Source organism: Lontra canadensis, unplaced genomic scaffold (genome assembly GCF_010015895.1).
Source record: "Lontra canadensis isolate GAN:19392208 unplaced genomic scaffold, GSC_riverotter_1.0 scaffold20, whole genome shotgun sequence".
NCBI classification, from domain to species: Eukaryota; Metazoa; Chordata; class Mammalia; order Carnivora; family Mustelidae; genus Lontra; species Lontra canadensis.
This window is the reverse complement of record NW_022631014.1, coordinates 19,021,144-19,048,370: the sequence shown is the minus strand read 5'-3', so window position 1 is coordinate 19,048,370 and position 27,227 is coordinate 19,021,144. Positions and strand designations below refer to the sequence as shown.

Below are 27,227 nucleotides of genomic sequence, written 5' to 3'. Positions count from 1 at the left end.
GGTCTGTGGATGGTCAAGGGCCAGGCACAGACGATGGAAACGTCCTCATAAAGAGTGGTATTTTCAACAAGTGACCTTGTGGGAGGGAAGACCATCGACTGGTTCAAGACCAACAGTCCCTTTCACCCCTGCATTGCAGTGCTGTCAGTCACTAGGGATTTCATGTGGATGCCTTCCCCTTGCTGTATGGACACGGGCAAGTCTTTTAAACCTAAGCTCACTCAGGTTTAAGCAGACATAATAGTTCAGCCCAGTTCTGGTCTCTTCCCTGCCCCAACCCCCATGCGCCCTGCTACCCTCTGCATTTCTTAGCCCTGTGGGCCCGGCTCCATCAGCTGTGGGTTTGCATCTGTGACCCTTGGCCTTTGTGATCCTCAGACAACCAGACCCCTCATGAAGGAACCAGAAAGAGAGGGAGCTGAGAGAGCCGTCCTCGTACTTTCTCACCCATGACTTTATCTCTTTCTCGAACCCTCTGGAGGTGGCCAGCACAGGGCCTTTATTTCCCAGCTGAGAGAGTTTCCCTTTGGAGCAGCTCAGTAACTTGCCCAAGGAGGGGCTGTTGGGGACGGCTGCTATTTGGGATTCTTTGCACTGCTCACACGTGAGAAGCAACATCACCGTCCGTGCTTGGCTGACAGGGTGGCACGTGCCCCATGGCACCATCTCCTCCACAGGCAGGAGAGAGACCAGACAGTGTGCGGGACCAGTGCCAATTCTGCTGGACACATTTGACCCATGCCACAGTCCTACGTCCACGTTTAGAGGCTGTGTTATAGGCAGCTGGGTATGTGTGTGTCTGTCCCCTCCTACTCGTTAGTATGGGCCTTTCTTGAGGACAGAAACATTTTTTTTAACTGATTTTAAGTTCTCAGTGCCTAGACAGCCACTGGCACATAGCTAGTGTGAGGAAGCAGTCCCAACCCTTACCACCACACATGTGTGCACACACATACACACACACACACACACACACACACACTATACAACTTTTAAGCTGATGTGTGACTGTTTGGACCCTCTGAGGTCCGTGAGGCCTTCCCTGTGTGGTAGGCAGACGTCCCTCCTTTAAGACAGTGATCGTTACAACTCCTGGTCATCCTGGGGCAGCCCATTTCTTCTCTTTGTACCCTGTCATCTCAGGCCTTGTCTCTGTGGAGTTCACATGTGCTTGAGGACTTCTTCCCAAGTAGTGGGGAATGAAAACTTGGGCTTTGGGGGTAGAGAGGTAACCGGAGACAGCCCCAGAGACTTCCTGTGGAGAGGAGTACCAGGGCAGCTGAATTAGCGGTGGCTGCAGGTGACTCCCAGTCTGATTCTTGAGTGCTGTCCTCAGACCTGTGGCGCTGTGGAGCATGAAGCCCCGGGTCTGTGCCCAGACTGAGCCCGAGCGTCCTGAGAAGCAGTGCCCTGATGTACCTGAAGCAGGGGCAGCAGTGGCCAGTTGGATTCCCAAAGTGAAAGCAGATCTCAGGACAAAAACGGAGCTACGAAGTCCCAATTGCTCCATCCCATGGAGAGATTCTCCTCTGCGCCGGGTAGAGAGGATCAAGGTGTTTCTTTATGAAAGGAGCTAGCAGGCATCCTTCTATCCAGCGCCAGATAAATCTCTACTCCTCGCAAAGGTAGCTCTGTTGAGTTATGGGTTAAATCAGCTTTTATGGGCACCTTATCACTCTTTGTCGCATGGTATTTATGGGAAAGAATATTCCAGGTCCTAAACAAGAGATTGGCAAAGTAAGGCTTGTGAGCACAGCCTGCTCGCCATCCGGGGGCTTGCCACCTCCTGGCCTGTCTCTGCAGAAGAACTCCCTTCAAGGTTGCAGGCCAGCCCAGCCTCAGAGCCCGTAGACCTGCAGGACTCTTCCAGCCTGTGGGTGTTTGACGAGCCAGGGCCGCATTTCCATCGTGGACTGTAAGGGGTGAGTTCATCTAGCATCCTTTACTCTGTCCCGTGCTACCTTGTCTCTTGTAACATGACAGCAGCCCGGTCTGAGTCATGGGGGGCCACCGAGGGGCCGTAAGCAGCAAAGGGCCTGAGCACATCTGCATTTCAGAAAAGACTGCTCTGAAAGAGTGGGTGCAGAGAGACCTGTCATTAGTCAGACTATTTCACAGGTCCCAGGGAGGGAGGGGTGGTGGCGTGGGCCAGGATGACAGCTGAACAGATGGGAGAAGAGCCTTCGCCTGGTAGCAGCTTGATTGTGGGGGATGTGGAAGGGAAAGCTGAGGTCACCGTCCACGTTGCTGGTGTGCCTGAAGAGATATGGAAGTAGTCAGCTGGAGGAAGGAGCCCTGAGCTCTTCTTCTGGGGAACCCTAAAAATGCCATGAAGAATTCCAGAGGACTGCATCCCAACTGATAGTTCAAATGTGTTCTTAAAATATCTGATCTTGGCAGAATGGAACTCTGTGTAGGAAGAGTCACATGGTACTTCTTATTCCATGTTCAGTCCCCCAAAGTGTGGGGTTTATTTTGAAATATGTGGTTTAAGGATTTTTATCTTGAGAGGTTTCTTGGGGTCGTTTGTTAATATTTTTTCCATTTAGAAAGGTTATATCCTAGAAGATTCCTGGTTAAGGAACAAATAACTAAATAGATTTCTTACAAAGTCATGCTCTTATGGGAATTAAAAATGTACAGTTAAAACTATAGGCTGTCGATGGTGACATTTAAATGTGCATATTTCCATCTGAATTATTAAACGCTTAGCTGGTTGATACGAACAAGCCTTCTAGGTATTCTTTGCTTTTTTCTATTTCTTTTATATGAAACAACGCACTTATGAAGCAATATAAGGTTCAGACAGTATTAAAACACTTATTCAGGCTGTCAGGAAAACTGTGATTGTAGCAAAGGAATGACACAAACATGTGATTTGATGAAATTTCAAAATTAATCTGAAAACCTCTGTCCATATGCATGAGAGCTGATGCCTGTTTTCCTCAAAATGTCACAAGCATAACCTCTGTTTTACCTTTCTCTTGTTAAAACGAAATAGGGAAGAGTTTCTATGTTTGAAAACTGGGAACAAGGACAACAGGTCTCTTGCATATGCTTCAAACTAGTCCAAGGTGAAATTTCCTTTGTCTTAAAATTCTTGAGGTAAGAATTCAGAGTTCATCATGATTCATACTAAACTGTTTCCATTATTTGGCCTAGAGAGAGGGAAGGAGTGCTGTGTGTCCTGTTTATGTGATGAAAATAAATTTCTCTAGGCCAGCCATTTGCTCTTTTGTCCCTTGACGTTGCTATCCCACGATTGGGAGGCTTGTTTATCCATGCGAAAAAGGAATTTGAAAGAGTTATGAAGTCCAAAGTTGATACTTGAGAGACTGAAAAACAGGGACAAATGACCCGGTGCCAACAGCTTTTACTTTTACTCGGAAACTCCCCAGTATTGTAGTTACCAGCTTTTCCAACAAGGGTTAGAGGGCACCGTGAGGAATTATCCTGGTGGGTAACATGGAAAACCTTCTGGGCTTATGTTGATCTTCCTGCCTCCACAATTACAAAATAATGACAAAAGTAAATATTTGGGGCCAGGTTTATTTTGGTCAGACAAGTTCCAGTCTGGTTTCTAAAATTAGGAATTCTGCGGGATGCACGTGGTTTGGGGCATCCTGCCAGAGAACTTTGTCTCAGGGATGTACAGTTCTCTTATTTGTTGTTGCTTGCTTAGAAATGTGGATCTAAACCTTCTCTTGTGTCTGTCCATCTGGACAGACCCACTCCCGATGGTAGGAAGGCTCTTCCCAGCTAATTTGGGTGGGTTCCCGCCCCCCTGCTCTCACCCCTGCTTGCCGTCTGTCCTTCATTTACTGCCAGACAATCCATCCAAGAGCACAGCTCCCATCCTTTCCCTGTCCCTCCTCAGAGCATTCACTGACACTCACTACCCCCATACACACACACTGCCTTCAGGCTAAAGGCCCTCCCCACCATGGTCCTACCTGGTGGGACATCTTCTGCCACCATCCAAATTGGCCTTTCCATGGCCCCTCAGACACACAGGCTGCTTGCTTGCCCTTGTAACTTTCCATTGCCCCCATATAAATATCCCTCCATAGTCCCTCTGTCCATCTTTCCAGGCCCAGCTGCAGCCCCAACTCTCCCGGGAAACCGTTCTGTCCAAGGGAAGCCTCAGCCAACCACTGTGCATACTTGCCTGTATCATCCACTGTTGTCTTGTTCCCACAAGCCCAGTGCAAAGGAGGTACTCAGGAAACATTTCTGTTCAGGGTTGTCTTTGAGTGTCTGGTTTTCCCCCTCAGGAAGCTGTCCTTGCCATATAAAAGGCTGCCCTCCCTCTGCTGGTTCCTGTGCTGGTGTTTCTCCTCCTCCCAGACCTATTCAGCTCTTTGTAGAAGGTGGTAAGGGGTGCTGTTACCCTGCATCTCTAACTGGGGCTGTGTTTGGGGTGGGAGGAAGGCCTCATTCCCCAGGCTTTGCCTTCATCTGCCTTCTTGGGTAAAATAGGAATAAGCAGGGTGAGCTTCATGGGTATGCGTCCTGTACCCCGCAGAGGGCCCCACACTTGGTTTCATGCTCTGCTGTTACTATCTTAAAATTCTTACTTTTTCACAAGAAGCCCTGCATTTCCGTTTTGGACTGGGCCCTACAAAGTATATATCTGACTCTAGGAGTAGGGCAGCTGCTGAAAGACAGGTAAGGGTAGGGAAACGTTACAGAAGGAATGCTGGGTGGGGTATGTGTGGAGGCTGATGGAGGTGGGTAACAGAATGGGAGAAGTGGAGGAGATACATCAGTTGTGAGGTTCCTTCCTTAAAGGGGTGATAGTTCTCCAAAGCCAGGACTGTTCTTCAGGGGTGGTGACTCCACAGGACCTGACTTTGGCCCTAAATAGGTTTATTTAAGTTCTTTTGTAACTTTGCCATTTTTTTAAATATTATTTACTTATTTGACAGACAGAGATCACAAGTAGGCAGAGAGGCAGACAAAGAAAGAAGGGAAGCAGGCTCCCAGCTGAGCAGAGAGCCCAATGCGGGGCTCGATCCCAGGACCTTGAGATCATGACCTGAGTCGAAGGCATAGGCTTTAACCCACTGAGCCACCTCGGCACCCCAAGCCTGCCATTTTTATCGGGCTGTTCCAACTTTCCCATCCTGAGCAGAGAAAAAACCAAGTCCTTCCAGTGGCACGTGGACCCTACCTGACCTAGTGCTTTACCACCAAACTCTGTTCCTACCACTGTCTACTCAGTTAGTCTCTCGCAACCACATTGGTCCCCTTGCTGTTCTTGAACATGCCAGAATGCCCCCCCCACCCACCCCAGGACATTTGCACCTGCTGCACTCTGAGCCCAGAGTGCTCTTCCTCTAGAAGGCTTGCCCCTACCTCCTTCAGGTCTTGTTCAGGTGTCACTTTATCAGTGTGGTCTTCCCCCAGATACCCTATTTGAAATCACACACACACACACACATACACACACACCCCAACACATGTCTCTTTCACCTCCTTCCTGCTTTACTTTGATCCACAATACTTTTCACCATTTAACATACTCTGTACTTTACATGTTTATTTATTGTATGTCTCCTCCCACTGGAATATAAGTAAGTTCAGTGAAGGCAGGGATGTTTGTAAGTTTTGTCCATCTAGAACACTATCTGATACAGAATAAACACTAAATAAACATGTGCTAGTGAATTCACTGCCTTCTGGGGGCTGACAGTACTGCTTTATGATGAGACTGTTTTCCGCAGGGACTGCACCATTTTACATTTCCAGCACAGTGCTCAAGTGTTCCAGTTTCTCCACATCCTTGCCAACACTTGTTATTTTCTCTTGTGGGGTTTTTGTTTTTGTTTTTGTTTTTTTTCTAATAATGGTCATCCTTACAGGTGTAAGATAATATCTCATTGTGGTTTTGATTTGCATTTACTTGATGATTGAGCATCCTTTCATATACATATTGGTCATTGTAGGTCTTCATTAAGAGAAATGTCTATGCAAATCTTTTGTCCATTTTTAAAATCAGATTATTTGTTTTGTTTTGCTAATGAGTGATAGGAGTTCCATATGTATTTTGGATATTAACCACTTACCAGATACAGGGTTTGCAAATATTTTCTCCCATTTTGTAGGTTGCCTTCTCACTCTGCTGGTGGTTTCCTTTGCTGTGCAGAAGCTTTTTCTTTTGATACAGTCCTACTTACCTGTTTTTGCTTTTGTCACCTGCACTTTTGGTGCCATATCCAAGAAATCATTGCCAAGACCAATGGCTTTCCCTGTGTTTTTAGGAGTTTTATCATTTTAGGTCTTAACTCTAAGTCTCTAATCCATGTTGAGTTGATTTTGTGTATGGAGTAATATAAGGGTCCAATTATATTATTTTGCATGTGGATATACAGTTTTCAGAAACACCATTTGTTGAAGGGACTGTACTTTCCTCATTGTGTAGTCTTGACTCCATTATTGAAGATCATTTGACTATGTATGTGTGAGTTTATTTCTGGGCTCTTTTATTCCATTAGATTTTATGCCAGCACCATACTGTTCTGTAGCTTTCTAGTATGTTTTCAAGTCTGGAAATCTGAGGCTCCCAGCTTTGTTCTTCTTTCTCAAGATTGTTTTAGCTATTTGGGGTTCCATATGAATTCTAGGATTGTTTTTTTTTTTCTATTTCTGAAAAAAAAAGCCATTTGGATTTTAATAGAGATTATACTGAATCTGTACATTCCTTTGGGTTGTGTGGACATTATAACAATATTAAGGCTTCCAATCCACAAACACATGCTGTTTTAGCATTTATTTGTGTCTTTTATAATTTCTTTCAGTAGTATTTTGTAATTTTGAGTGTACAAGTCTTTCATCCCCTTGGCTAAGTTTATTCCTAAGTGATTTCATTTTTTTGGATCCTATTGAAAATACAGTTGTTTTCTTAATTTCCTTTTCATTATTGGATTGTTTTCTATAAGCAGATGGAAATGCTACTGATTTTTGTCGTTAATTTTGTATCCAACAAGTTTGCTGAATTCATTTGTTACTTTTAATAGTATTTTATGGTATCCTTAGGGTTTTGTACATATAAGATCATGTCATCTGTGAACTGAAATAATTTTGCTTCTTTTTTAACAATTTAAATGCCTTTTATCTCTTTTCCTTGTCTAATTGCTCTAGCTAGGAAATTCACTATTATGTTGAATAAAAATGGCAAATGGGCATCCTTGCTTTCTTCCTGATCCTAGAGGAAAAGCTTTCAGTTTTTCACTTTGAATATGATGTTAACTGTGGGCTTTTCAAAGGGGGAAAGGGAGCCATTTCATAGGAGAGATATGTTTAACTATAACATAATGACAATAACAACAACAAAACTATGGTCCACATATGTAAAAATACTTATTATATTCTTTTTATCCTCATTTTTTAATGTTTTATTATGAGATGGTGTTGAATTTTATCGAATGCCTTTTCTGTATCTGTTGAAGATCGTGTGGTCTTAATGTTTCACTCTGTCCATGTGGTGTATCACATCGATTGATTTGTGTATGTTGAACCATCCTTGCAATCCACAGATAAATCCCACCTTATCGTATATGATCCTTCTGATGTGTTGTTAAATTTGGCTTGGTGGTATTTTGTTAAGGATTTTTACATCTGTATTCATCAGGGATATTGGTCTGTGCTTTTCTTTTCTTATAGGTCTGGCTTTGATATCAAGATGAATCCACCCTCGAAATGAGTGACGTGTTCCTTCCTCTTTAATTTTTTTGGATGGGTATGAGAGGGATTGGCATTAATTCTTCTTTAAATGTTTGATAGAATTCTTCAGTGAAAACATCTGACCCTGGGCTTTTTTTTTGTTGGGAGATTTTGATTACAGATTCAGTTTCCTTATTCATTATTGAATTGTTCAGATTTTTTCTTTCTTCATGATTCAGTCTTGGTAGATTGTATGTTTCTAGAAATTTACCTGTTTCTTCTAGGTTATCCAGTTTGTTGGCATATAACATTTCATAATTGTCTCATAACCTTTTTTTATTTCTGTGACATCCGTTGTAATGCCTCATCTTCCATTTTTTATTTTAGTGCATTCTTTTTTTATTAATTAGCCTAGCTAAAGGCTTGTCAGTTTTGTTCTCTATGCCAAAAGCCACCTCTTAGTTCATTGATTTTTTTTCCAATTCTTTTTCTAGTCTTTGTTTTGTTTATTTCTGTTAAAATTTTTATTACCTCCTTCCTTCTGCTAACTTTGGGCTTGGTTTGCTCTTCTTTCCTTGAGGTATAAAGTTAGGTTGTTTATTTGATATCATTCTTCTTGTTTAATGAAGATATTTGCCATTCTCAGCTTCCCTCTTTGTACTGCTTTTTCTACATCCTATAAGTTTTGGTATATTGTGTTTTCATTTTTATTTGTCTCAAGTATTTGTGATTTCTTCTTTGACCCATTGGTTATTCAAGTGTGTGTTGCTTAACTTCCACATATATGTGAATTTTCCAATTTTCCTTCTAGTATTGATTGCTTGTTTAATTCCATTTTGATCAAAAAAGTTACTTGGTATAATTTTAGTCTTCTTAAATCTGTTAAATCTTGTTTTGTGACCTAACATGTGATCTGTCTTGGAGAATGTTCTGTATGCACTAGAGAAGAATATGTGTTTGCTACTGTTGGATGCAATGTTTTGTATATGCCTAATAGGTCCACTTGGTCTCTCATGTTGTTCAAGTCCTCTGTTTCTTTATTTGTCTTCTCTCTAGATGTTGTGTCCGTTACTGAAATCTGCTATTATTGGGTCACTGTCTGTTTCTTCCTTCAGTTCTGTCCAGACTTGCTACACATACTTGTGTGCTCTAGTGTTGGGTACATATACATTTATAATTGTTGTCTTTCCAATGAATTGGCCCTTTTACCATTAGATAATATTCTTCTTTGTCTCTTGTGATAGTTTTTACTTAAAATCTCCCTTTTTCGTTTACCATTTGCGTGGAATGTCTTTTTCTGTCTTGTCACTTTCAGCCTATGTATATTCTTAAATCTAAATGGGTCTCTTATAGGCAGCATATAGCTGGATCTTATTTTTTTATCCATTCAAGCACTCTATGTCTTTTGATTGGGGAGCTTATTAACATTTGTGCTAATTACTGATAGGGAAGGTCCTACCAGTACATTTTATTTTCTGTTGCAACTCTTTGTCTCTCTCTTTTTTCTTTTTAGCTATCTTGTGTGTCATTGATTTTTTTTGTGGTGACATGCTTTTTATTCCTTTCTCGTTTTCTTTTGTGTCTCTTCTGTAGGTATTTTCTTTATTGTTATCATGGGAGTTACAGAAAATATCTTATAGTTGTAACAGTCTATTTTAAGCTGATACCCAAGGCCATTTTTAATCTTGGAACAATGTTTAGGAATAAGGTACAACAAATGGATTTTTTTTAACTTTTTCATTTTAACCTTTCTTTAATTACTTTAATGGAATTAGTGGGTATATATTTTATGAGCCTAATGCAACCAAATCCCAATGGTATGTTTTTTTAGAACTTGATAAAATGATTCTGACATCCATCTGGAAGCATAAGGGGTTAGACTATCCAAGAAATTTTTGAAAAGAAAATAATTAAGGGGGTCTGGTACTGTTAAATATAAAACAAAAACCTGCAGTGGCAAAGCTTTGTGTTAGTGGCACAAGCGGAAGAATGGAGTGAAGTAGAGTGGGATGGGAAGAAATAGAATAGAATAGAATGCCCAAATCAGTGTACGAAGGTGAATTGTTAAATCAGTAGTATTAGGATATTTAATCTTGGTGGGGGGGAATAGGTAGATTCATAGATCCTACTATACAGCATAAACTCTAAACAGATAGAATATTTAATAGAAATTTCCTTTAAACCAAAAAAGAACAAGAAGAAAACTTAAGTGAAGACTTTATCATATCAGGGGGCACCTGGGTGGCTCAGTCGGTTAAGTGGCTGCCTTCAACTCGGGTCATGATCTCCCGGTCCTGGGATCAAGTTCCACACCGGGCTCCATGGAAGCAGCGGGCAGTCTGCTTCTCCCTCTGCCTGCAGCTCCCCCTGCTTGTGCTCTCTCGCTCTCTGTCTCTCACTCTCTCTCAAATAAATACACAAAGTCTTTAAAAGAAAAAAAAAAAGAGTGTATCATATTAGTGTGGGAAGGAATCAATTAAAAAATCATTAGATTTGACTCCCTAAAAATGCAAAACTTCGCATATCTATAGCCATTATAAACAAAAGCAAAAGGCCTAAAACAAACTGAGACTATTTCAACACACAAAACCGTCCAGTACAGCACAGTCTGAGGATTACATCTCCAATATAGGATAAAGGAACTCTTAAAAATCAAAGAAAAAATGGAAAAATAGGCAAAAAGTATATAAGCACAGCTCTCAGGAGAAGAAATAGAAATGGCCAAAAGTTATAGGAGAGTTTATAGAACTTGGATGGCAGTCAAAGACATGCACATGAAAGCACAAGGGTTGCCATTTCCACCATCCAGACTGGCAGAGGCTATTTACAGTCTCCATGTTGGCCCAGCCTCCGTGGCGTAACCCGCGGGTGGGTGCGCACATTGACACTGCCCCTCTAGGTGGCAGATTGTCCACAGGTATCAAGAGACTTGACACTTTTTTTTTTTCCAAAGACTTTGGTCCTAGCAATTACACGTCTAGGAGTTTCTTCTAATGGGATAATCAGACATGCACTTAAAATTATGTAGACTAATTTCATTGTAGTATTATTTTGGATATTTCTTGCTCATTATAGTGCATGAGACATTACATAGGATTATGAATTTAATAAGTAATACAAAATTCAAAGGAGACTAAAACTAAATAGAGTAAAAAATAATTCTCCTTTCCTTCCAGCTGTGTCCTCCACTTCTCTGCCATGGAGCAGTTACTTACAAATCCTCCCAGAGATGCTCTTCGCACATAGGAGAATAGACACATGCTTGTGCTTTTGATTTTGCTAATCTATTTCATTCTGGATTTGAAGGTTGATGGCAGCATGCTCTATGTACCATACGTACCTCACTTTTCTCAATAAGTCTCAGAATGTGCTCCATTATCAGTAGGCAACATAATTGCAAAGAAGCACAGGTGAGTGGGGTTTGAACAGACTCTACTACTTCCTAGCGATGTCATCTTAGACAAATTTTTTAACTTCTCTGGGCCTTAGTTTCCTCATCTATAAAAAGAGTACAGTAATAGTCCTTACATCATAAGATTACTGAGATGATTCAATGAGTCACTGTTTAGAAAGTGCATAAAATAGCAACAGGCACATCGTACATAAGTGTTAGCTAATATTAGTACCTGTGGAGCGGCAGCCGCCTTTTTAACAGCTGTAGAATATTCCACATCCAGGATCTGTTCTGTTTTGTCCCATATCAGTGGACAACTAGATTGTTCGTAGCATTGCTGTTGCAAACAAACTGCAGTATTTGTCACAACACTTTTTTAAAGGAAACAACATAAGTGTCCAAAGTCAGTTTAGTTATGGCATGGTGTACATCCACACAGTGGAATATAATACAGTGAACCAAAGTGAGGTTGTAGAAGGTATGATATGTGAAGATATGTGAAGATGTTCCCATATTTTTTTTAAGTAGAGACAAACACTTTTAACATTCTATTTTTTCCATTATAGATTGTAGAACTTGAGAAATGATTTTTAAAAAGTATGGAGAAAAATAACAATTAACCTAGTCCTACTGAACATACTGGTGAATTTTACCTGATCGCTCACTCTGAAAATTTGCACTAATTCTTCTATAGGGGTTGCGCACCTTCACTAAAAACGTCTGGGAGCTAAGAGTTGGATTCCTCGGGTGGGGGGGTTGGCCATAAGCGGATGGCAGAGATTAAACCAGCTTGGAGGAAGAGGCTTGCTGTGGTCAAGAGGGCTTCCCAGGAAGCAGAGCTGCTTGGGCTGACCTCTCTCTGAACAGTCGGAGGAGCTGTTTCTTTCTAATAGTATCTCAGTCATTTTCATTGTTCTGAGTTTCCTTTCATACATTCATTCATTCGGTAAACATCTGTCACGAGGGGCCTATTTGTACCAGCATGCTTCTATGTCTCAGGGACTCAGGCATGAACAAGATGAGTTCCAAGCCTATAGCTCTGGAGCCTACGTTCCAGATCTTGTCCAGAAACACAGGACAGAGTTACAGACATGAGGCATGTGCAGTGTTTCTGAGATGCTTCCCCAGATGGTGACCACAGGCACTTCTCCCTGGGTCTTCCCAGTGGCATTTCTTGTGGCTGCACAGTATTCTGTCCAGCTGCTCTGCATTCGTTTTACTTAACTATTCCTACTCTGTTGGACATGCACGTGTTTTCATGAATAGTTCATGGTCTTCAACACATCACTCCTCTGCTTTTCATATGGATTGTTCCAGTTTACCAAGTTACCAGCCACATGTGAACGAAGGGGCCTGGACCATCAAAACCTCCCCACTGTGTTGGCTCTCTGTTTTTATTTCTATTGTTTCTATTCATTTAACAGGTACAAAACTGGGTTTCACTGTTTAAGTGTTCATTTATTTGATTACTGTTAAATTTTAACCTTTACATCCTCTTAAGTGCATTTTCTATTTAAATCCTTTGTTCTGGTACTTAGTTGGGCTCTTGCTATGAAAAACGGACTCTGTACAGTGATGGCTAAGAGCTCCCTTCTAGACTCCCACAGACCTGGTTTCTGTCCAGCCCTGTTACTTAGGAGCTGTGTGGCCTTGGGCCAGGGGTCTGGGACATGCTGAGGCGTGGAGGGCGTTCCCAGCACAGGGGCACTCCTTGGGAGCTGAGTCACAGAGTTTGGTGGCCTGGGGGACATTTAGGGCTGAGTGAAACAACCACTGTGTCTGACCTTATCTAAGAGGCCTAGCACGAGTATCCTTGGCTCACTTTAGAATTTTCAGAACTGTAGCCTTTGGAGCAATGGCAAGCAACTCAAGGCCTCATATTCATTTTCTTTCTGGAAGTAAACCCCAAACGCAGAAGAGGACGGGGGGAGATGGGGAGGGCTGGTGGGAAAGCTGGGAGGCCTGCAGTCAGGCTGTTCTGGCATTGAACCCCAGCACCCTCACCACACAGTTGTGAGTACTCTGAGTCTCCGTTTCATTACTGGGAAGCGGGGTGTCATCTGGAGGGACACTTCTTGCAGAGTGCCGGGTGAAATTGCCAGGGAAATTTTATCGCTTGGAAATAGATATAGGGACTGCCTGGATATTTCAAAAGGTAACTCAGTGACTAAGTCCTTTTTCTAGGAGAAAAGGATGTTTGGATTCTCAGCAGCCACATCTGCTTTTGAACTCTGTGCAGTCTGTGCCCTGGCCTCTCCCCACCCCAGCAGCCCCGTCAACAGCCCCCCTTTTATTCAAACAGAGGAAAGTTGTGTTTGTTGACCACTCTTTTGGGGGTGGGAAAGGAATGTAATGTATGCATAGACTGCCCAGAATTTCCTGTTAGACACCCACTCCAAACCAAGGCCCTGGGATGCATTCCAGAGATTGCAGCCCAGTCCTACAAGAGAAGAAAGGGTGCATTCATTTAAACACAGGCCACTGGGAGGAACTCCCCCTCCCCCCTAAAAAAAAAAAAAAGGTGTTTAGCTTTCTTCTGTAGTAGCATAGTTGTGAATTCAACTGCATGGTCTTCGCAGGGCTGTAATGTGCTCTGACGTCCCCATGTGTGAAGAAGCACCTTTTCCTTGGGAAACTCCGATGTGTGGTTTTGTAGCCTTAACAGCATTGGTGTCCACGTTGATGCTTGGACATGTTTGTTTTGTTTTTAAGATTTTATTTATTTATTTTGACAGAGAAAGACAGCGAGAGAGGGAACGCAAGCAGGGGAGAGGGAGATGTGGAAGAGGATGTGGGAGAGGGAGAAGCAGGCCTCCCGCCGAGCAGGGAACTCAATGTGGGGCTTGATCCCAGGACCCCAGGATCAGGACCAGAGCAGAAGGCAGATGCCCACCAACGGAGCCACCCAGGCCCCCCCTTGAACATGTTTTTAATGTTCTGTGTGAACACATGATGATACAAATCGGCTGGGAGTACCTTTCTTGATTCTGCTCTTGTGATGAGGAAGAAGCCAGGTTTGAGGGCAGGTTTTGGCATAGACTTCTTGTGTTAAGTCCATTTTCTCCTAGAAATTCTATTATGCTGGGTCTTTGGCCGTCTGGCCCCTGTGCCAGCATGTAGGCTGGCTTGGCACCATGGAAATTAAAGGCAAACCTTTGTTTTCTGTAGCTGCCAAGATGCAGTTTCCTCACTTGGGGAGAAACTTGAATGATTGGGGATGGATTCCCAGTGAGTAGCAAACATTTCCACCTACGTTCCAGCTTCTCCATGCTTCATCCTGAACCACTCGTTTGATTGTAGGGATGTGTGTGGGGCTGTGGAAGTTCCAGGTCAGACCTGAGATAAGGACAGATGGGTGGGGGTGATCACAAAGGCAGCGAGTATGTGAAGCTCTGAGTCGATGTAGACCCCAGAGGTTTGCCTGAAGCTAGGGTTCAGGATGGAACCAGAGCCTCCCCACACCTACAGTCTAAACCAGGTCAGAACAGGAGAATCGTTTAAGGGCAGTGATAGGTGGCGCGGGCAGCTATCACACTGATAAGAAACACTGTGTGGAGTCAGCATTTCAATTTCCGGACATAGAAGGGAACCAGGTAGGTCAGGAAGTCTAAGCGGATAGCGGAACCCCCTCCAGGCCAGTGCAGACCCACTCGTGGTGGATCCAGTCGCACCTTCCATCTGTTGGCATAAATACAGTTTGATACCTCTTTAGACCAGTCTTCTTGATCCCACTGAAGGACCAGACCTCACTGTCCACCTTGGTGGACTCTCCCCTGGACGTTTCATGTTTCTAATTAACTACAGTACTTTTTTTTCTAACCTTATTTCATGTAAGAGTTCCTAGAAAAGTCCTGAGTCCTAGGGTTTATTATTAAGCTTCACACGTGGATCTGCCTTTTATTTGTTTCGTTTCCATCATCATCATCATCATCGTCATCATGCAAAGAAACCTTCACTGGATAGGAAATAAAGTTTTAAGGAGCCACTTCAAGTTCTAAGTTTAGAATTCACATAACCAAAACCAAAACGGGACTGCCTCCATGTTTTCTCATAAAGCCAGGCTGTTTTTGTAAGGACTGTTGTTTGGATACACGCTAACTTCTGAATGTTCACAGTGAAATTCGGTACCTAAAATCAGTCTATTGCTGCTGTATTTTAAGGTGCTGGTAGATCTTCTCTCTTGAACAAATATGTGTATTTTTGCTGCATCCACACAGCAGACCTCTCTGCAAGGATAGGAATGAAGATTCCCGTATTAGTGGTGTGGCTTAGGTAGATGAAGTCACACTTGCTGACCCATGCAGGGTGAGACTTGAACCCAAAATATAACTCCAAAGCCCATTTTCTTTCCATATAACTTGCTTATTTATTTCTCATTTTAGTTTTAGTTTTTTTATCTCCATGTAACTTGTATTTATTTTTTATTTTTTTATAATTTTATTTTTTTTCAGTGTTCCAAGATTCATTGTTTATGCACCACACCCAGTGCTCCATGCAATACATGCCCTCCTTAATACCCACCACCAGGCTCACCCATACCTCCCACCCCGCTCCCCTCCAGAACCCACAGTTTGTTTCTCAGAGTCCACAGTCTCTCATGGTTTGTCTCCCCCTCCAATTTCCCCCAACTCGCTTCTCCTCTCCATCTCCCAGTGTCCTCCGTGTTATTCCTTATGGTCCACAAGTAAGTGAAACCATATGATCATTGACTCTCACTGCTTGACTTATTTCACTCAGCATAAACTCCTCCAGTCCCGCCCATGTTGCTACAAAAGTTGGGTATTCATCCTTTCTGATGGAGGCATAATACTCTATAGTATATATGGATCATGTCTTCTTTATCCATTCATCTGTTGAAGGGCATCTTGGTTCTTTCCACAGTTTGGCGACTGTGGCCATTGCTGCTATAAACATTGGGGTACAGATGGCCCTTCTTTTCACTATGTCTGTATCTTTGAGATAAATAGCCGGTAGTGCAATTGCAGGGTCATAGGGTAGCTCTAATTTTAATTTCTTAAGGCATCTCCACACTGTTTTCCAAAGTGTCTGCACCAACTTTATTCCCACCAACAGTGTAAGAGGGTTCCCCTTTCTCCACATCCTCTTCAGCACATGTTGTTTACTGTCTTGTTAATTTTGGCCATTCTAACTCATGTAAGGTGCTTTCTCAATGTGGTTTTGATTTGAATCTCCCTGATGGCTAATGATAATGAACATTTTTTCATGTGTCTGTTAGCCATTTGTATGTCTTCTTTGGAGAAGTGTCTGTTCATGTCTTCTGCCCATTTTTTGATGTGATTATCTGGTTTTTGGGTGTTGAGTTTGAGGAGTTCTTTATAGGTCTTGGATATCAGCCCTTTGTCTGTAGTGTCATTTGAGAATATCTTCTCCCATTCTGTGGGTTGCCTTTTTGTTTTGTTGACTGTTTCCTTTGCTGTGCAGAAGCTTCTAATCGTGATGAAGTCCCAAAAGTTCATTTTCGCTTTTGTTTCCTTTGCCTTTGGAGACTTACCTTGAAAGAAGTTGCTGTGGCCGATGTCAAAGAGGTTACTGCCTATGTTCTTCTCTAGGATTTTGATAGATTCCTGCCTCATGTTGAGGTCTTTTATCCGTTTCGAGTTTATCTTTGTGTATGGTGTAAGAGAATGGTCGAGTTTCATTCTTCTATATACATAGCTGTCCAATTTTCCCAGCACCATTTATTGAAGAGACTTTTTTCCACTGTATATTTTTTTTCTGCTTTGTCAAAGATTAGTTGACCATAGAGTTGAGGGTCCATATCTGGGCTCTCTACTCAGTTCCACTGGTCTATATGTCTGTTTTTGTGCCAGTACCATGCTGTCTTGGTGATCACAGCTTTGTAGTAAAGCTTGAAATCAGGCAACATGATGCCCCAGTTTTGTTTTTCTTTTTCAACATTTCCTTAGCAATTCGGGGTCTCTTCTGGTTCCATACAAATTTTAGGATTGTTTGTTCCAGCTCTTTGAAAAATGCTAGTGGAATTTTGATTGGGATGGCATTGAAAGTATAGATTTAAAGTCGACTTTAAAGTAAGAAATTTCCATTCTAGGCTCTTTACCCAAAATGGTCCATATCTCTGATTTGCAAATAGGGCATTCTGGAAATCTTTGATGCAGATCAATAGCCTATATCAGTCAATTTAAAATTTAAATTCAGAGGTTCCAGTTCCAGAGGTCAAACTGTGACATTTGTAGTATGATCTGCTCATCTACTCCCCATTTCCTTAGAGGCAAATGCAAACTCCTCATCTTGGTTTGCAAGGCTGTCATCAACCATGGCAACTCCTCTGATTTCTGAGATACATCGTGCTGTCTCTCACATCAGGACCTTTACACGTTGCTGTTTCCCCACTTCCCTGCCCCCTCCAGCAATTGTATGCACTGTCAGCCCAGCTCAGAAAGCATTTCTTCTAAGAGATAACTCCTACCGTACCCCAAATCTGGACTTTGGGCCCCATCAGTGCCTTGCACTGTTCAGTGTCTCTCGTGCCAGACGTGGGCCACATGAGGTAGGGATGGTACCTGTGTGGTTCACCAGTGTGTCTACACTGCCTTGCCTGGGAGCTGACATTTTCAAGAATAATCTTTTCCATCACAAATAACATAAACCCAGAGAAACAGGTAATTTATTCTCTTACATAACTGAAAATTCCAGGAGGATCTGGTTTTAATGAAACCAAGTCCCCAGATGGTATTGTCAGAGAACCATCCCTTTCCGTATCTCAGGCTCCTTTTTCCTCAGTTCTGGCTTATGCTCGGGTAGGTGCCTCTCACTTAGTGACAAAGGAGCCACCGGGGGCTCCAGGTTTACATCCTACCCACTTGGCAAACCAGCAGAAAAAGAACATCCTTTCAAAGGGCTGTAGCATGAATCATGGGGCACACTCTCCTTGGCCCAGGTTGGGTTAAATGCCCAATCCTAAAGATTGGCCAGACCTCGGTAATGGATAGAAATCAATTTGCAGGGGGAAGGCAGTAGGGTCATTAGACCCAACCAGCCAGCATCTTGAGCCCTTTGAGGACCAAATAAGTACCGAGGATGGGGTTGAGGCTGATGCTGGTCCTGAGCAACTCCATTCATATCCCCTGCTAGCCTGATTTTGAGAGTACCAGACCAGTCCAGGAGCGATTAGCAAAGTAGGCAACCCCTGACCTTCCAAAGCTTCCCGCAGGCCCTAGAACGAAGCTTATTTAATGGGAAGAGGCCTGGCCCCTCCCTCAGTCTTGGAAGTGAGACCACTTTGGGTTGCTTTACCTCCTGGTGCACTGAAGGGAGATCGTAAGTAAGTGAACTGCTGCTTTCCCCTCAGGGGGTGACGGCCTTCCCAGGGACTCACTCCCACCGCTCTATTTGTGGCTTCTACATGGTAAGCTGTCATATGGTAGAAATTATAAGTAGCTCACTGGCTCCAGGTTCAGGACTTTTTTTAGCGTAGAAGTTCATTTTTTAATTTGTTTGTTAGTTGGTTGTGGGGAAAATGTATGTGATCTGAGGATGAAAATGAGATCTGAGGGGGGTGCTTTTTGCAGAGCTTTTTACTGCCCAGCTCGGGCATCGGCTGCTCAGTGTCTCTGAGACATGAACAAATCTCTTGTTTACTTGCAGAGAAATGTGCTATCAGCCAAGGAAGAGGCAGGCAGTATTTTTTCTTCCTCTGACTAAATTATTTGAGTGTGGCATGAAAACTAAAGCACCCAAAGTAACAACAGAACAGTTTAACCAATCAGACATTTTTTTCAAATTAACTATTTGTTTATTTTCTAGAGGTAAGGCAACTGAGCAACTCCAAGGGGGGGAAGAGGAGGAAGGGGAGAGAGAAAATCCCAAGCAGGCCCCAGGCCCGGCAGAGAGCCCAGCACCGGGCTCCATCTCACAGCCCTGAGATCATGACCTGAGTCTAAATCAAGAGTCAAACGGACACTCAATGGACTGAGCCATCCAGGCGCCCCCCCACCCAATTCTTTATATTAAATAAGAATTTATTGTAGTGTTTTCTCTCCATTTGGCATGTTCCTTCCTTGATCTGACCTGATCTGTCTAGACTGTGTTTAGCATGGCAACAGAGAGAGCACACACTTTGGAAACAAGCCCTCTTGGGTTCAGATCCCAGCATACGAATTCCTGGTTGTATCCCCTCAGCGGTAAGATGGAGGCAGTAATGCTGATCTCCTTGGATAGCTGTGCGGGTTCCATGAAGTGAGGGTTGTAAAGTAGTAGAGTAAAGAGGGCCGGTCCTCAGTAAACAGCGGTCATTATCATGTGCCCCGCCCCACACCGCTCTGCTGCTTGGGAGGCCTCTGTCCCTGGAGGTCCCTGTGGCCTGGCTTGGCCTGCCATCGGGTGCCCCAAGTGAAAAGACTGGTGCCTGTGGCATGCGCCCAGGCATTCTCAAGAAAGATAAAACGGCTAGTGTTTCCAGGGTGTTAAGGTTCTGAAGCGCGTAGTTAGTGAATGGAATCTTTAAACTCACACTTACTGAGCCACTCGCCCAAGCCCAGGCTGGAGGCCATCCATGCCTGTGGAGTTGCTGGCAAGAAGTTTTTCAGTCTTTTTTCATGTTGGTTTTGCTGCTGGCAGAAAAGTACCCCAAGACTATTAGCAGAAGTTTTGTGATCTCTTGAGAGGGAAGGTGCTGTACAAATGACTCAAGTACACAGAGGAATCATGCCAAAACTGCTTTTTGGGAGAGATAAACTCCAACAGTTATCATGTGGACTCAGTGATTTCCTACATTGGTAATTTCCCCCGTTAACCCCAAGCACAGGCCCTTTGTGGCCTCTGCTCAGTAGTGTTGACCCACCCAGATATGGTATGTGGTGGGACAGCCCTGGCTGCATTCCCAGGCACTGCTCCTGGCCCTCCAGGTTGTCAGTCTCCTCCCCTGAGATGTGTTTTTCATTTTATACTAATTTTTGTCCTTTTAAATCTGACTTGTGGCAGCTTGTCTTGAGGCCTGAATAACAGAAAGGATAGCATCAATCCCTTGGGAGACTGAGTCCAGGACCGGCCAGAAAAGGAGTCCATGGCACAGGATTGCCCCAGGTTTCAGGAAGATGAGCTTTGCCCTGGCCAGCCCTGCTCCTGCTCATGTGCTCTCCGTCCCACATCTGCTGTTTATGTTGAAGTGTCATGGAGGACTCCAGCCCTCCCATCCATTTCTTGACAAACAGCAGAATTTAAGAAGGGGCCTTCTTTATGCCCTTACACACCTTATCTCATGATGAAGTTACTCTTGATGAAGTTAAACTAGTTTCAGAGTGATTCTTTCTTGCTACCCTTCTCAGAGAAATGCTTCTCAGAGAGTGTCAAGTCTGATTTTGCCTGAAAGGATCTTTGTTTTGAAGTGGTGCTCAGTCCCGGGTCGGAAGACTGTCTGCTGGGTTCAGGAATGCAGATGGTGCCTGGACCTGATGATGGATCAGTTAATGAGCAAGCAGCCCCCACTGGGCTGAGGTCAGAGGAATTCTGTCCAGCCAGCAGGATTGGACTCCATCAACCAGCTGGCCCTCTAGGAATCACATGTTGAATAACAGTCCTTCATAATAACTTCTAGGGCCCCTCATCTTCTTGTGCTGAGTAGGTCTCCTGGTATTGGGGCTCCCTGGGGCGGGACAGCTGCACATTCAGGTTTTCCCATTGCATGACAACTAGGAGTATGTGCTGCAGTTGACCACAGTGTGTTGTTTCTCTTTCCAGCATCCCAGTGCAACGTCAGCTTAAAGAAGCAGAGGAGCCGCGGCATCCTCAGCTCCTTCTTCTGCTGCTTCCGTGACTACAATGTGGAGGCGCCGCCCAACAGCAGCCCCAGTGTGCTTCCGCCCCTGGTGGAGGAGAACGGTGGGCTTCAGAAGGTCAGTGCGGGCGCAAACTGCGCACTCAGCAGAGCCTCTGTGGCTGCGTATCTGTCCCACCCTTCGTGGATATCCTGAATAAGGGTCTGTGATGGTTACATGTACAGCCATTAACTGAAAGATCTGAACTGACCAAAAAGGTCAGCTTCTTTGTCAGGATATCTCAGTCATTCCCATTTAGCAACTGAAGCACATGCTTGATGACAGTTATAAGAATCACTTCACATTTTTATAACATTCTATCCTGGGTGGTTGGCTGCATGAAATGGAAAGCTAAAGAACCAGTAGCAGAGAAAGACACAGAAGACAAACAGAGAAACAGAGGCATCCCAAAAACCGATAATAAATATAAAGGGATTTAACTACTTTGTCTAATATATTTGCTATATATTCTTTAAACCCCTCAGATATAAAATTTTAAGTCAGATTTTCATAATATGTTAAAAAAAAAAAACAACTAAACTCTACCCACATGCCGCCTAACAGACATACCCTAAGCAAAGTGACTCAGAGCAGCTAAAAGTAAAAGGATGAGCAAGAAGATGTCACACAAATATACAAGCAAGAAGAAAGCAGGGATTGCAACAGTCATTCAGTCAAATAGAATTTCAGGTAACGATCACTGAAAGACAAAGACGATTATTCACTGTGAAGACAGTTGAGATTGAGGACACAAAAACCATAAAACTTTATGTCCCAAATAGTGTGAGCGAAAGACCTGAGCAAGCATTTCACAAAATAAGAAATACAGTTGGCCAGTAAACAGGAAAAGTGTTCAGTATGGTTAGTAATCAAAGAAGTGCAAACTAAAACAGTGAGCTAGCCTTTTCCATCTGTCAAATTATTAAAGGTACTAATAAAGATACTGTTTGGTTTGGATGAGGGGTAGCCACAGAGAGGGTAGAAGATGTAAATGGGTTGTTAGTAGCCATTTAATCGGTTACACCTTTCTGGAGGGAAATTTGACAATGTAATCATAAAACCTTAGCAGTTATTTATTGACATAATTATAGATGTGCAAAGATTGAACTATAGGATACTGTCCAGCGTAGGTTATAAGATTGCAAAATTGTGAGCAACCTGATGATCAACGATAGACAGTAAAACCCCACAGAAAAACCACAGTCCAGTAGTTGGTTCCAAATGATTGTCAGTTCCAAATGATGTCTCATAACTATTACTGACGTAGGGGAATGTTCACCTATGTCACTTAGGAGATAAAAAACTTGTAGGTGAGTGTATTTATAAGTATATTAGGGGATAAAACGTAGTAGGTGAGTATATTTATAAGTACACATGTAGTCATATACACACACAGGCATTTATAAGACTAGAATGATATATGCCAAAATATGAAGAGATTATCTCAGGCTGATGGGATTATATATAGGATGTTCTCCCTTCTTCTGTGCTCTACTTCTTTCTCTTTTTTCTTTTGGCTTTTCCTAATTTTCACAAAATAAGCTTAAATTACTTTTGGGATTAGAAAATACATTATTTCAAAAGCATATATGAATGTAAGGAAAAGGATTCTGGGAAGGACAACCTGAGCACGTGGCTCTGACGATTTAAATTCTCTCTCTTGATAAACCCAGGTGAGCCTGCTGGTGGAACCTGGAAAGTGCCTTAAGGCCTCTAGTTTTCCCAACATCACCAGGGGAAAGAGCAGGCACAGGATTCATCCTCTCTGGTCCTCAGTGAGAAACAGGGACCTACCAACAGAGGAAAATGCTTGCTTTCCTTGGAGTCCTGGGACAGACTTGAAGCAAATAGTCCTTTGAGGCCCCCCAGCCAGCAAGAGCTGTGGCTCTCCTTGGAAAGGGCCTTTACTGCCCACTTAATGTGTGTGGTCCTTGGAGGGGCTATATGGATGAGTTGAGTTGCTTTTACTTCTTGGGCCCTACAGGAGCTCATTACTACAGGGACTTTCTTCCTCTCTTGTGGTTTGTCAATTTGGGCTCTGCTGGACTGTGAAAACATTGCTTCTTGTGGGGCCTGGCATTGCTCCCTCATTTGCCACGGCTGAGAAGGTCCAAGTTGAAAAACTAGCATATGAGGCTCCCACTGAGGTAGAACTAGTGGAACAGATAGAAGAGAACTTTTTTTTTTTTTTAAAGATTTTATTTATTTATTTGACAGAGAGAGATCACAAGTAGGCAGAGAGGCAGGCAGAGAGAGTGAGAGGGAAGCAGGCTCCCTGCTCGATCCCAGGACCCTGAGATCATGACCTGAGCTGAAGGCAGCGGCTTAACCCACTGAGCCACCCAGGCGCCCCTAGAAGAGAACTTTTTAAAGATTTATTTATTTGAGAGAGAGACAGAGAGAGATAGGAGGGGCAGAGGGAGAAGGGGAAACAGACTCCCCGCTAAATGTGGAGCCCAGCACGGTTTGATCCCAGGACCCAGAGATCATGACCTGAGCTAAAGTCACATGCCCAACCAACTGAGCCTCCCAGGCTTCCTAAGAGAACTTAAGTAGACAACTCAGGAAATGATATTTCAAGAAATGAATTTTGAGTACAAAAGTAACTTTTAGAATTTAAAAAAGAAATCCCATGATTTCTAAATATAAAAATTCAGTAAACAAACTGAGAAAAAGGAGACTGAGGATGGTCACTGCTGAGAACTGAATTAATGTTCTAGAAGAACAAGTGGAAAAAATATCTTACAGTTCAGACCAGAGACACAGAGATGATTATTGTGAGCCAGGAAGAGGCATCTAGGAGACCTAACAGTAAGTAATAGAAGTTCCAGAAAGAGAAATTTTTCTTGAGCTGGAAAAAAAAGCCTCGAATGTGTACATTATAAGGGCTAGCCAAGTCTGCAGCAGAATGGGGGGAAGCAAATGGAGGAGCACATATATGCTGTTGAAGTTCTGAAATTTAAGTGTAAAGAGAAAATCTTGCAAGCTACCAGAACAAGATATTTTCAAAAGAAAAAGAATTATACTAGTACCAGACTTCTCATCAATAATATTGAAAGCCAGAAGACTATGAGAGAAAAATGTACAGGTTCCTGGGAGAGAATTCCAGACCAAAAATTCTATATGTAGCCAAGATACCATTTATCTATCAAAGCAAAGGAAGTACATTTTCAGACATGTGATGATTCAGAGAGAGGACAAAAAAAAATCTGGGTGAGATTGATCTTCTGTTATGATATAATTATAGAAAATGTAGGAATAAATATAACTATCAGGAATAGAACTGTAACAAGCAGCACAGTTAGAAAATAGATCCTCATTAGAGCCCCATGTCAGGCTCTGTGGTGAGCGTGGAGCCTGCCTGGGATTCTCTCTCTCCCTCTCCCTCTGCCTCTCCCTCTGCCTCTCCCTCTACTTGCTCACTTGCTCACTCTCTCTCTCTCTCACACACAAACACACACATCTTTTTTTAAAAAGAGAGAAAGAAAGAAAACAGATCCTCAGAATGCACAAGGAGTGAGAGGAGAAATGGGCAGAAATGTAAACAAGCCATCAAAATTAAGAAAAGGAAAAAAAGAACAAACAACATAAACAGTAAACTTAACATAAGAGTAGGCATGAAACCTAGTTCAATGAACCAAATTCTCCTGACAAAGGACCAAGACTGTATCAGATTGGCTTGATAAATTCATCTGTATGCTGTTTCCAAGAATAGACCTGTATCAGATAGGAACAATTTTGGCAGCAAGTAAAAGAAAACTGACAAATAACAGCTTAAACAAATAGGGGATTATTTTTTCAGATAAAAGGCCTGAGTCTAGCAGTTGCTGGGGTTAGTTTAGGGGCCTGATGATGCCATCAAAGGGACCCAGGTTCTGTTCTTTTCTTCTGTCTCTCCATTTTTCCATTCCACCATCGTTGGGGGGTTTGCTTTCGTCCTCACTCTTGTTTTTATCTCAAAGTCGCAAGCTTCAGATAGCATATCCACGTTGAAGGGAAGAGAGGGAGGAGTAGCACTACCCATGCCTCTCCCTCTTATAGAAAGTAAATGCTTTCACACAAAACCCCAGGGAACTTCCACTTAGGCTGATTGGCTAGAACTTTGTCACATGCTACCCTGCAGCCACAGGGGAGGCCCAAAACAGGAAGGATTTAGACTGGCTTATTCTGCCCTCAACAGAGTCAGAGCTCTTCCACAGAGGAGAAGGGAGGAGTGACTGATGAGTAGATATACTAGTCAGTGTGGGTTCAGTTTTGCTGTAGTAACAACCCCCAGACCTCAGAGGCTTAAAACAATAAAAGTGTATTTTTCACTCATGCGCATGTTTAGCATCGAGTAGGTGGGCCCTCTCCTCGGTGGCACTTGTCCAGGAGATACTGAGAATGTGAGCCACATATGTTATTCACATTTTTCTAGTAGCCTCATTTTAAAAACTATTTTTTTTAAAAGGTGAACTCAAGTTTAATCATATATTTTATTTAACCAGAGCTATCCAAAATATTATTTCAACCTGTAATCAATAGAAAAAAAGTATCAGTGTGATAAAATTTATATTCTTTTTATCTTACTAATTCTTCAAAATCTGATGTCTAGATATTTTATACTTATAGCGTGCCTTCCTTTGTACTAGCTACCTTTGACCGGCTCAGTAACCATCAGTGACCTGTAGCTACCATCATCAGATTACCTAACCCACCTTCTCCTCATTCGTGGACTACGCTAGGGAAGGCCCTATCTCTTCACTTCCGTCATTGTCACAGCAGGGAAAAGGGAATGTGGTGAATCACACTGACTCTTAAAGCTTTCTCTCAGAAGTAGCTTACATCTTATTGGCCAAAGCAATTGATGGAACTACCCCTAACTTCAGGGAGCAGGGAAGTGCAATCCTACCATGTACCCAGAAGGAAAACTGGAATTATTTGGATAACAGTGCTGATTGCTGTTACAGTAGGTGGCTACTAGTTTGTGACATCTAATAGTGATTTTAAGAAGGTAGAAAATACGATGGGCAAAATGTAAAAAGCAGGGCGTCTGGGTGGCTCAGTGGGTTAAAGCCTCTGCCTTCAGCTCAGGTCATGATCCCAGGGTCCTGCGATCGAGCCCCGCATCGGGCTCCCTGCTCAGGCAGAGCCTGCTTCTCCCTCTCCCGCTCCCCCTGCTTGTGCTCGCACTCTCTCTGTCAAATAAATAAATACAAATCTTAAAAAAAAAAAAAAAAAAAAAAAACTTAAAAAAAATATAGCAAACGGGGCGCCTGGGTGGCTCAGTGGGTTAGGCCGCTGCCTTCGGCTCAGGTCATGATCTCAGGGTCCTGGGATCGAGTCCCGCATCGGGCTCTCTGCTCAGTAGGGAGCCTGCTTCCCTTCCTCTCTCTTTGCCTGCCTCTCTGCCTACTTGTGATCTCTCTGTCAAATAAATAAAATCTTAAAAAAAAAAAAAAAATATATAGCAAACTACATATGAAAATCTTCGGCAGTTCCTGGCTAATGCGATATGACAAGAAAACGAGGGACGCCTGAGAGTCTCAGTCCTTAAGTGTCTGCCTTCGGCTCAGGTCATGATCCTAGGGTCCTGGGATCAAGCCCTGCATCAGGCTCCCTGCTCAGTGGAAAGCCTGCTTCTCTCTCTTCCACTCCCCCTACTTGTATTCTCCCTCTCGTTCTCTCTCTCTCTCTTTCTGCCAAATAAATAAATAATTTTTTTTAAAAGAACGCCAAAAAAAAACCTGAAACACTTGGTGTAAATATAAAAAAATTGGAAATTAGTTTTATTTGCATATGACATGATTATTTACATAGAAAACCCAAAGACTTCAAAAATAGAATCATTGAAAGGTTTTGCTATGGTCCTCTTATATATGGAAAAATCTGCCATGTTTCTAGATAAGATTTAAATATATATAGAAGAAATGATATCTAAGAATAGGTGAGAAAATTTGGGGGAAAAATAATGAAAGAGAAGTTGCTTTAACAGACGAAGCCTTATTACATTGGCACAGAAAAATATATTAGTGGAATTTATATGGTGAGATTCTACTATAAACCCTCTTGCAGCCCCAGATTCTAATATGTTCCCCCAGTGTGCTTTCCTCATACTCTCTCTCCCCCAATTTGAAAATCACTTTAGAGAATCTTTAGAGCATCACCATTAGCAAAAGGACCATGGTTGGAACCCTAGGTATGTAGAGGATAAAAGAGATGAATCACTGCTGTCATAGTAAAAGCTCTATTTAAAATTAGTATTTGCCAGGGCACCTGGCTGGCTCAGCTCAGTCAGGCTGATCTTGGGGTTGTGAGTTTGAGCCCCACGTTGGGTGTAGAGATTACTTAAAAATAAAATCTTTTAAAAAATAAATAAATAAAAATAGTACTTG

The 27,227-nt window shown here is 42.8% G+C and overlaps 1 protein-coding gene across 5 annotated transcripts in view; it reads left to right on the top strand.

The window, feature by feature from the left end:
• CTDSPL (CTD small phosphatase like) overlaps positions 1-27,227 on the top strand; it is a 116,836-nt gene that overhangs the window by 61,065 nt on the left and 28,544 nt on the right. For all 5 annotated transcript variants that reach the window (XM_032861214.1, XM_032861213.1, XM_032861217.1 and 2 more), the window contains exon 2: positions 20,777-20,931. In XM_032861214.1, the coding sequence (XP_032717105.1) occupies positions 20,777-20,931 (155 nt within the window). The remainder of the gene's footprint in view (positions 1-20,776; positions 20,932-27,227) is intronic.